This window comes from Salmo trutta, chromosome 9, assembly GCF_901001165.1.
Source record: "Salmo trutta chromosome 9, fSalTru1.1, whole genome shotgun sequence".
Classification (NCBI taxonomy): Eukaryota; Metazoa; Chordata; class Actinopteri; order Salmoniformes; family Salmonidae; genus Salmo; species Salmo trutta.
The window spans coordinates 16803983-16816206 of NC_042965.1; the positions used below are offsets into that span (position 1 = coordinate 16803983).

Below are 12224 nucleotides of genomic sequence, written 5' to 3' on the forward strand. Positions count from 1 at the left end.
GAAGACTGGAGGCGTAGTTTAGTAGGGGCGTGGCTTTCAGATAGTTATTTTTAGTCACCCGTGAGAGTAAATGTAATTCCTGTTAATCTGTTCTGTTGTATAATTATCATATGTTATGGTTGGACATTGGCATTTTTATGGCTTCAATTAGGCTTAGGGAGCAGTTTAAATGTACACAATTGTTACCCGAACGAAAATGGGGGAGTGTCAAGCTTTTTATGTTTCAGTCAGGGGGAGGATATAGTATTTTTTTATTTAGTCCAGGGGAGGGTCATGCAACTTGCAATTCATTAAATGTCATATTGGTCACGGTTTGAGAATGAGTTGCTTATTATAGTATCTAATGTGTGCCCGATGATGCCCCTCATCCATGATTCTCTGCTCAGCGCGCAATATCAAGTGTGCCTAGTGTGGTCACAATAAAATGATCCATAGGTAATACTATAGGCTATAGGCCTAGACTATATGAAGATCACGCACGGAGAAGCGCAGGGCAAAGTTATATTTAAAAAAAAATGTACTTCCTTCCCGAGTTTTTACACTGCTGAGATGGTGTATATGAAACTAGGCTACACTGTATTACACACTGCAATGGATAGACATTCCCAATCATGAGCCCTGGCCTTCCCCTGCTCTTGCTGATGTAAACCCTTTTGTGCTGCCTAACCAATGGTTGTGCTGTTTACGGTGGCACTTCAGGAGGTGAGTCAAAGGTTTCTTCAGAAAATAATGTTTTATTTGTCCCAAAAATGCTAAATATATGCTTTACGTGCGGAATAGGCCTACTACTTTCCTGTTCAGTTTAAGAGTGAGAGCACGAATATGAAAAGGAGGACCGGAAGTAAGCTTGCTACTGCTATAATTGATTTTATTGATGTTTCGTTGTCCATAATGAAATTATTTATAAGAGTTATATTGACCTCCCAATAAGCCATATTCAAGTAATTTACATAATTTACATTACTATGAAGGGGCAGCCGTGGAGATGGACAGCGAATGGGTGCTGAAAGTAGGCTAATTTGAGAAGGCCTAATTCATTTAAACAATCTTCATTTTAATTAGACTTTAGGCTACTAACAACAAGTGGGCGGGAGCCTATTTAGTCATATCAATAAATAAAAGGTAGGCTTACCTGTTTGACAGATAAAATTATAGTCTACTATCCATAGATTTTGTCAACCAATTCCTTCAGTCATCATGCACTCCATAAATATCTCAGTGTCAGTGAAGAGCTTGGTGTGTTAAGTTTAAAACAGGGCTCAAATTGAGGGGTAATGTGAGGGTATTGTGGTCTTTGTTAAAGAAAATGTATAAAAGCATAGGCCTACCCCTTGTTAGTTTAAGATTCAAAAATAAATAAATAATGGACCTGATTATATAAAGTGATCTATAACGACATTTTAGTCCGCAATGCTTTAAGCTAGAAACAAGCTGTAAAAATGCCAGGTAAAGACGTGACTCCGATGCATATGATGTATCTTTGGTTTGTCTCTATGACATTCAGAGGCTGCGCTACAGCCTTTTGTAGCCAAGGAGACAAAAAATGTACTTTACTTGGGAAGTAATGTGTGATTTTGTCACTACACAATTGACGGTCGACATTCCAGCAGGCTATTAAACAACATACTAACTCTAAATCAGTCAGGAGCAAGCCAGGTAGCCTAAGAAGGAACGGAACTGAATTATTTAGGCTATATTATTCTCATTTCAAGGCTATAGTCTGCCATTTAACAAATCAATTGTGAAGCATTTGTGACACTCTACAGGCTGGCAGGAACACTCAGCATGTCAGCAACACATCAACAACAGCACTTCAAAAACATGCCTATAAATGTTGCATTAAGGTTGTATAAAATTAAATTAATTACTTAGAATTAAATAATAATGAAACAGAAAATGCCTTATTAGACTATACAGTCAGTCATTCTACAGTGCATTTGAATTCACTTTTACACGAGTTTGGCCAGTCTTTGGTTTGAGGATCATGCGGTAAGCTATGCATGCCTAGTTTGTTAATGTAGCCTAGCAGATGCTCTCATATTCCCATGCCCTAATCACTGCCAACACAAATCTATTTTATAACAGCAATATCATGGAATAAAAAATAATACATTACAAAATGATAGATTCCCAAAATAAAACGTTATAATGGCATATAGGCCTACAGTACCTGATGATACGCGGCTGTGTGTTAAACAACAACTAGCTTTTTCTTGAATTAATTGATGATCAGATACTTTAGTTGTAACTGGTTCCGTTGCTCTCAATTTTTACAGTTGATAGACAACTTTAGCACTGTTTCAAACTTAGACTATCCTCTTTTTTAACAATAGCCTGCATAGAAATCAAAATGTCTGTGGTGCTGCAGCATACACTCATTCATTGTCATGCTCTGTTGTGGTATTAAAAATATTCTACTTGTCTCCGGTCATGTCAAATGACAGAATTGCATGAAATACGTTTCTAAAATAAAATAAATTATTGGATCGCTAATAACATGATAGATTCATGCAGTGTTTTTATTATAATGGATATCTTTTCACCCATACCCTTGTCCGCGATGGTCTGCGCATCCACAACCTTCTGGCTACTCTGCCATGTAATGCTTACAAAACAAAGAACAGTTTCTAAAAGTGGAAATCTAACACTCTGGGCTGGGTTTCCCAAAAACATTGTAGCACTAAGATAGTCTTCCGTCCATTTAGTGTCAATGGAGTTAAGATGATCTTAGTGCTACGATGCTCTTGGGAAACCCTGGTCTGTCCTAGGAGTGAGGGTAAACGATAGGCATGTTCTCTGCTATCTTTTTAAGTGTTCAAGGAGGGTCGGGTTAAAGTATATTTTACTGAATGTATGGCCATCCATTTTCATTTCAGAGAGATCCAATTTTCTCCAGGCACCCCTCATAAATAACGTACAGTCTCTTACAGAAGTCTACGTGTTCAATAAAAGCCTATATAAATCCCATTGTTGGGGTGCAATAAGGTGGCAGACCCTTATTATAATATTCTAGAAGAATGTGGAAAATGCCCCCCAAAATTATACACTTGCAATATATACAATTAACATAATGAACAGGAATTACATTTACTATCACAAGGTGGCCAATAAGATATATCAGAGAGCTACGCTGCCAAAAATTCCTACGGATTACGTTCAAAAAGTCCAAGCTAGTAGTTCAATCCAGCATGAAGGTAATAAATACCCAAATTATGGTTAAATTAACCCATGTTTGGGTAATCACACAGCCCAACTCGCTCAGTCAAAATAACCCAGGATGTGTTCCGTCCAATATTTCCCCAGAACTGGGTTACCAAAAAACCCAAGTTAAGTTGTTTTTAACCCAACATTTTTTAGAGTGTGATGGCAATGTCTGATAACAGTAATCTCATGAAAGTTCAGTAGTGATAACCATCCACCACTGTCTTCTGTGTGCACCCAGGTTGTGTTTGTGCTGACTGGGGACTGTGGAGACCGCTCTCAGCCTGGGTATAGAGCCTATGAGGAGATCGCTGCCACAAGTTCTGGACAGATCTTCCACCTGGACAAGCAGCAGGTCAATGAGGTGAGAATCAGAAGAGGAGAGTCATCAAACTAATTTATATACAGTACCAATCAAAAGTTTGGACACACCTACACTTCAACATTCTACATTCTACATTGTAGAATAATAGTGAAGACATCAAAACTATGAAACATATGGAATAACGTAGTAACCAAAAAAGTGTTAAACAAATCAAAATATATTTTAGATTTTAGATTCTTCAAAGTAGCAACCCTTTGCCTTGATTACAGCTTTGCACACTCTTGGGATTCTCGCAACCAGCTTCACCTGGAATGCTTTTCCAACAGTCTTGTAGGAGTTCCCACTTATACTGAGCACTTGTTGGCTGCTTTTCCTTCACTCTGCGGTCCAACTCCTCCCAAACCATCTCAATTGAGGTTGGGTGATTTTGGAGGCCAGGTCATCTGATTCAGCACTCCATCGCTCTCCTTCTCGGTCAAATAGCCCTTACACAGCCTGGAGGTGTGTTGGGTCATTGTCCTGTTGAAAAACAAATAATAGTCCCACTAAGCGCAAACCAGATGGGATGGAGTATCGCTGCAGTATGCTGTGGTAGCCATGCTGGTTAAGTGTGCATTGAATTCTAAATAAATCACAGACAGTGTCACCAGCAAAGCACCCCCACACCATCACACCTCCTCCTCCATGCTTCACGGTGGGAACCACACATGCGGAGATCATCCGTTCACCTACTCTGCGTCTCACAAAGACAAGGTGGTTGGAACCAAAAATCTCAAATTTGGACTTATCAGACCAAAGGACAGATTTCCAATGGTCTAATGTCCATTGCTCGTGTTTCTTTGCCCAATCTAGTCTCTTCTTCTTTTTGGTGTCCTTTAGTAGTGGTTTCTTTGTAGCAATTCGACCATGAAGGCCTGATTCACGCAGTCTCCTCTGAACAGTTGATGCTAAGATGTGTTACTTGAACTCTGTAAAGCATTTATTTGGGCCGCAATTTCTGAGGCTGGTAACTCTAATGAACTTATCCTCTGCAGCAGAGGTAACTCTGAGTCTTCCTTTCCTGTGGCGGTCCTCATGAGAGCCAGTTTCATCATAGCACTTGGTGGTTTTTGCAACTGCACTTTGATGGTTTTTGAAACTGTACTTGAAGAATCTTTCAAAGTTCTTGACATTTTCCGCATTGACTGACCTCATGTCTTATAGTAATGATGGACTGTCATTTCTCTTTGCTTATTTGAGCTGCTCTTGCCATAATATGGACTTGGTCTTTTACCAAATAGGGCTATCTTCTGTGTTCCTCCCCTACCTTGTCACAACACAACTGATTGGCACAAACACATTAAGAAGGAAATAAATTCCACAAATTAACTTTTAATTGAAATGCATTCCAGGTTCCAAGCTGGTTGTTGAGAGAATGCCAAGAGTGTGCAAAGCTGTCATCAAGGCAAAGGGAGACTACTTTGAAGAATCTCAAATATAAAATATATTTTGATTTGTTTAACACTTTTTTGGTTACTACATGATTCCATATGTGTTATTTCATAATTTTGCTGTCTTCACTATTATTCTACAATGTAGAAAATAGTAAAAATAAAAAAAAATCTTGAATGAGTAGGTGTGTCCAAACTTTTGACTGGTACTGTATATTTTTTCAATCACACTCATGAGGGTGTGCTGAGTCAATGGTCAACCATAAGTGTGATTTTTCTGTAAGAATTATAGGCTTTTAGTCTCTTCAGGACATATTTAAAAAAAATGCAGTTGGGTTCAAATGAACACATGGTGTAAGGAGAATATTTTATATGTAAAAGCAGTCAAAAGAATAGCGATATGAACCCGTTATCACTCATACATGTATTCATAGTGTATTTTATTGACACACATCAAATATTTTTGTAGTGCATATTAATCGTACCAGGAACTATATAATAGTGGTGAGTGACTACTTTATCTCAGCATGTAACTGAACCACAAATCTTGGAAACCTAAGTCAACGGAGCTCAATAACTCGCAGTCAAACTTAAAACAAGACTGAGTTTCCTTTGGGAGAGACACTGGTATCCTGCATGTCATCAGAGGAGATGGCTGGGCTGAGGAGAGGGCAGCTCTACACTTGAGCCAAGTATTACTGTTCACTGGAAGATGGCCCACTGAACCCCTGAACCCAGCTCTCTATGTGTGTTTTTATGTGTTTCTGCTCTCTTTCAAATCATATTGGTCTTTATGTATTCATGTGTATGTATGTATGTATGTATGTATGTATGTATGTATGTATGTATGTATGTATGTATGTATGTATGTATGTATGTATGTATGTATGTATGTATGTATGTATGTATGTATGTATGTATGTATGTATGCATGTATGTATGTGTGCGGGATCTGGTTCTATTAGCACTTCATAACCTTCACAGTTCATTGAGGAGTGTTTGAATGTCAGATCCACATTGCAGGGCATTGCTGTGTTACAGTATAATGGTTAATAATGAAGAGCTGAGGGACCACATTCACACCACCAACAGAAACCAGTCCTCTCATCGTGGGCCCCAGCTGGCCAGAGTGTGGATAGTGCTAGACCAGGTTGGATTGCCTTTACATGTTTTAAAGTGACCACTCTCACCTTTCAAATGTTATGCTAATTGACAAGCTCTCCACTCATTTAGCATGAATCAACAGAACTACAATCCTATTTCAGATGTACAGTACTCCTGGGTGGCATGGTATTACTGAATTAATTTAAATCCTTTAATCCTTAGAAACTGCATACCTCAAATCTAACTAAAATCTCCCCTCTTAATATCAGTTTAATAAACTGTGGCCAAATCAAATATACACAATCTTTTGTGGTCTCGGGCAGAGATGTGGAGAGAAAACAGACTGCTTATTTTACTCTCTAATACCAGGATATGATCTGTCATGGCTTCCCTCTTTCTTTCCAACACAGCTGCCCTCTTGAGCTGACTCCAAATCCACACACAACAGCTCATTGTGAAACCTTGTGTGTGACACTCCTTAAACTCTTAATACTTAACTTGTTGTAATCACTGGAGCAATCTGTCAGCAAGCCCTCGGGCAGAAAAAGAACACTAATGCGCTGTTTAATTAATAAAGCCTCTTAAGGATCTGATGATGACATACCCAAATCTAACTGCCTGTAGCTCAGGCCCTGAAGCAAGGATATGCATATTCTTGGTACCATTTGAAAGGAAACACTTTGAAGTTTGTGGAAATGTGAAAGGAATGTAGGAGAATAACACACAATAGATCTGGTAAAAGCTCATACAAAGGAAAAAACAACCGTTCTTTTGTATGTTTTTTTGTACCATCATCTTTGAAATGCAAGAGAAAGGCCATAATGTATTATTCCAGCCCAGATGCAATATACATTTTGGCCACTTGATAGCAGCAGTGTATGTGTAAAGTTTTAGACTGATCCAATTAACCATTGCATTTCTGTTCAAAATGTTGTATCAAGACTGCCCAAATATGCCTAATTTGTTCATTAATAACTTTTTATGTTCAAAATTGTGCAATCTCCTCAAACAGTAACATGGTATTCTTTCACAGTAATAGCTACTGTAAATTGGACAGTGCAGTTAGATGAACAAGAATTTAAGCTTTCTGCCAATATCAGATATGTCTATGTCCTGGGAAATTTTCTTGCTAATCATATTAGCCTACGTTAGCTCAACCGTCCCGTGGAAGGGATACCTATCCCGAAGAATTAAACTTGGAATCTGGTTGTAATGGTCATGGAGGCCATCCTCATTTTTCAGTGTGTGAGGGATGTGAGAGGGCTGAGAACCTGGCCAAGAGAGATCTTTCTGGGCTCTGGGAGGTTTCATCTATGCTCTAATCTGTGCTTATGGATGATGTCTGTTCTGTTGCGTGAGCTGGCCATGAGCTCATGGGTTATTGCTGTCCATCTATAAACTACTCTAGGCTGTTTATGATCACCTTGTCAGCAGCCTGGCTAATGCATGTTCGTGTCTCTGTGTTTCAATTCCACACGCACTCCTCACTGAAGTGGCTGGACTTCCTTCCATAAAATAACCACTAGTAACATTGGCCCAATGGTTTCCTCATCAGGTGGGCTCAGTAGTGAGTTAAAGGGACAGGGGATTTTGTTAAAATATCAATTAAATCTAGTTAACCCGTGTCCTCTGTCGTGTTCCTGATGTTAGTGAATAAAGCCAGTCTCTGTAGTCTAGACCTGCTCTCAGAGACATGAAGACAGATGTGGTAGACTCTTGCTTGTTGTCTGGGGGAAAGGCAAGGCAGGTGTTTTGAGGTTCCAATCCAATAGGAGAACGGGGGTCCATCTGGGACTGATTTGGCCTAATAGCCTGGTTCCTGGCACCCCGTCTGCTCTCTCACAGTGATGGTGGTAGCGGCTTAACCCCAGAGCCGGAGTTGGGAGACCCCTTTGTGCAAGGAGGGCTGTGGTCTATAGGTTCCCCAACCACTATGAGAGAAACATTCAAGCGGTCTGCTAGGGTGTTTCAAAGGGGCATGAGGAGGAGGAATCCCTTTAGAAAACAACCTAGCTGGAAGATAAAAAGAACAGTGTATCTCCTCAGCCTTAGCTGACCTTCCTCTGGCCAACCTCTTTGCTCTAGACTTAAAATAGCAGAGGTGCTTCTTCCTGACACAATACCACGTGCCTGTTCAGCCGAGACACGGCAGATGAGGTTTCAAAGACTCGTAGATCCTCTGGATTCCCCATGGCTCAGGCTGTTGCAGCAGCAGAACGCAGCATGTTCCTCGAGGCACACCTTGGCCAGACCAAACAGCATCAGGTCTATCTCTGTGTCTCCCCTGTTCCCCATGTCCCACACTAACAAATAATGGTTCTACATTGTACCAGATAGGGGTTCTTTGGCTTGTAACCACAGCAAAACCCTTTTTGGTGCTATATAGAATGCTTTTTTGAAGGTTCAATAAAAAACCATGCTCATAAGGTTCTAAATGGAACCTGTATGGTGCTACAAAGAACCCTTTCCTAAGGTTCTATAAACAACCATTAAAAAAGGTTCTATGTAACACCAAAAAAACGGTTCCCTTTTTAATGTTTTTTTTTATGGAACCTTTTCTCAATCTGAAAGGTTCTTTGTAGATCCTTTTGAAAAACAATACTGGTCAGCCAAGTTATATTGATAACATTTCATAGGTGTTATTATTGCGTTAATTGACAAGTTGAAACAAGTGCGCTACATCTGGAACAGCTGGGGGTCCCCTGAGGAGAGAATTGAAAACCACTGACTGATTTAGTCAACTGTTCTCAATTGACTTAAGGCCATGCATTCGTTTTTCACAAGACACCATCACTGGCCATAGTCATATGTAATTCATAATGGCATAACACAACATATTAAATAAACTGGAATGTGCTCATGGTTGCACAAAAAGCGCTGTGCGTAAACCACACCCCCAAATATTCGAATGAGCTGCCTCCCATACATGTTAATTATCACTAAAAGAGCTGTAAAGAACCTTTGATGAGCTCAAAGGGTTATTTGAGTCATTAGGTTTCCACATAGAACCATCACCCATCCCAGAGAACCCTTGAGGAACCCTAATGTTTTAGTGTGTGAGTCTTTGGGGAGATCTCCCTAGGTGCTTGAGATTAAATATACACCGGTTTGAGGCAGATGTACAGTAGGTCACTCTATAGCAGTTTCCTGCTCTGCTGGGGATGGCAGGACATGTGGCAGAAATTACAGCTGTTTCCAGTTGTAAACTCAGAGAGGAACCAGCTGCTGTCAGCACCCAGTTGGCCGGCTTTGCTCACTCCAATCTTCTCCATTATTCCTAAATATATTAAGATGTGTTGAATAAGCCCCATTTCTCAGAGGGGCCACTGAAGCAATGTTTTCTGTTTGTTTTATTATAGACATAATGCAACCATAATGTCTGTACTCACGATTATGGGGTCAAAACAAATACAAGACCACAGTTGCTTGTTAAGCACTTGAAAGATGGAAAAAATGATGATCCGGTCAGAAGAAATAGATTCAGTTATACAACGGGTTCTTCTCTTCTTTTCCTGTAAAGGGGAAAGGACACCTTGTTTTTTCTTCTGAATCCTAACCACCAGCATGATTTCACCTAGAGGGTTGAGTATATAATCAAACATTGAAATTCTACCTGTCAAATATTCTACAGTAATAGTCAAGGGGGAAAAGTATACTCAGTGATGATTACTCCTGAAATTGATTGTAATAAAGCCCCCCAGGCTTATTTCAGACTCAGCGGAAGCCAGGGATTGGTTAATCTGTTCTCTGAGAACAAGATAATGACCCTCATATCAGAGTGAAGCCTCCACAATCCCATCAACCCAAGACCAGACCAGTCCTTGCAGGCCATGTCTGCTATTTAAAGCCCAACCAATTTGCAGGGTTGGGGAGTAACAGATTACATGTAGCCTAATTGACTACACAAAAAAATCAGATTACATATACTTTTGAAAAAGTAGATGATTACTTCTAGAATTACTTTAAAATTCAGAAAGGATGTTTGCGGGAATTTATTTTGATGAAGTTGGCGAAAAAAATATTGGCCTCCTTTCTGTTTTCTCAATGATATTCAAATCAGCTAAGAAAAAAAATGCCTGCTTTAAATTTGTTCTTACTGAGAGAGTGTGACCAGAAATCAGAGACCACTATGATGACACATAATGCGTTTGATGGATCGCAGGAAAATGCTTTTGTAAACCACATTACAAGCAATGTCATCCAATGGTGCGACTGCAAACAGAGCAAAATGAGATTTTATATTGGACAAATTCAGGTAGGTCCCTCCCGGTTTCTTTCCTTCTGCTTCCATTTAAGAAACGTTTTGCAACAGAATCGGCTGCAAATTATCAAATCAAATTATATTCGTCACAATACACATATTAAGCAGATGTTATTGCGGTGTAGATTAGGGTGACCAGACGTCCCCGTTTTCCGGGGACAGTCCCCGTTTTTGGTGGCCTGTCCCCGGCTGGAGCTGTCCCCGGAAATGTCCCCGTTTTTAACTCTGCGTTAAAAACAGATCGCAAAGTGAAATATTTGACTTGGCAAGACCGGAGTTGACGTCTCAATCGCGTTGTGCTTGTTTAGGCCAACAGAGGGGGCTGCTCGCTATAGCAGCTTCATTCGCTCTTCTTCTGCTAACTACTTGCTCGCGATAGTTTTAGAGAAAACTGCGGTGGAAAACTCGGCCAGAAGCTAGCAAGTATCAAGTGAATCCACAACTTCACCACAAACGTCTTTTCAAGCCAGATAAGTTACAATCGTTTGAAATACTAGCTAGTGATGTTATGTCACAATTTATTATATAGATAGATGATCTGCTCTATACGTTTTTAAATAGGTTATGCTAGCTAACGTTAGCTATGTAGACTAAGTTAGCTAGCTAGGTTAGCTAGCTACTGTTATGGTAGCTAGGTTAAAAAACGTTCACATGTAAACATGCAGTGGACGGGCTATTTTGAAAATATGATTATATTAAATTAATGCACAATTAATTCAGAGAATATTTTTGTAGATTACAATTGTAATGGTTTGGCATTACAATAAGTAGTGTGAAAATATATTTAGAAATGTTCATGGATAACATTAGCAGTGGAGAGGAAGGAGACAGATGAGTGAAGGTAAAGATATGGTTACAGAGCCTGCCAATGTATTATTCCAAAAAACGTTTTTGAGATAAAATACAAAAATGAGGCAAGCAATGGGAATCTGTTCAAATACTTTATCTAATAGTATGCTATTTATTAATACAGATTGGAGAGGAAGGAAAAATTAAGGGAGTAAAAAGAGTGAAGCAAGGAGAGTGTAGAAGAGTGAGGTGGAAAGGAAGACGAGTGAAGAAAAGAGGAGGAGAAGAAAAAGTTAAAAGAGTAAGAAGAGTGACACAAGGAGAGTGAAGAAGAGCAGACAGAGGAGATACAATTACTCTTTCCAAGAAACGGAAATGCACTTTTTATGAAAAACATGAGAGAATTTCCATTTATACGCTCAGGTCAAGACGATAGAATGGTTCACTGCACCCTTTGTAATTCCTCTCTGTCAATTGGCAGCCGGAGAAGAACGGCAGTGGTAGAACATCAACAGACGAAAAAGCATAAAGCCTCTCTGATTGTCCGTGTTGGTATGCCGTCTGTCACCACGTTCTTCAAGAACGTAGAGCCTTCCCAAGAAGAATATGGTTTAGCTGTGCAGGAGGGTGTCTATGCGACACAATCATAGTTACAGATCTATGGACTGCACAGCACAACTGGCACGGAAGCTTTATGAGCCAAAGTTTACATGTGCTAGGACAAAATGTGATGCCATAGAGAGTAATGTGTTAGCAACATGGGCAACTACTTTGGTAACACAGACCTAGATCAGGTTGAATTTGTGTCCCTGTCCATTGATGCGTCCAATCATGGACATGTAAAGCTGCTGCCAATAGTAGTCAGATATTGTAAGGTATATGATAGCAGCACATCTGTGGAAACAAAACTGCTTGATTTTGTTGAATTGAATGGAGAAACAGCAGAGGAAATTGCAGCTGAGGTCCTGGTGGTCATCCAAAAATGTAACCTGGAAAACATTTTCTGCTGACAACAAATACCAACTTTGGAGGACTGAATAGGCTGGGGAGGGCCATTGTCCATACCAAAGTTAAAAATGCTCTTCAGCGGGAGGCGATTGGCTTAAGTTGTCCT

General features: G+C 39.8%; 1 protein-coding gene across 1 annotated transcript in view; it reads left to right on the plus strand.

Moving 5' to 3' along the window:
- The window catches only part of LOC115200051 (hemicentin-1-like), a 78815-nt gene that overhangs the window by 7354 nt on the left and 59237 nt on the right, over positions 1 to 12224 (plus strand). Inside the window, exon 4 of the mRNA XM_029762737.1 lies at positions 3443 to 3565. Within this exon, the coding sequence (XP_029618597.1) occupies positions 3443 to 3565 (123 nt within the window). The remainder of the gene's footprint in view (positions 1 to 3442; positions 3566 to 12224) is intronic.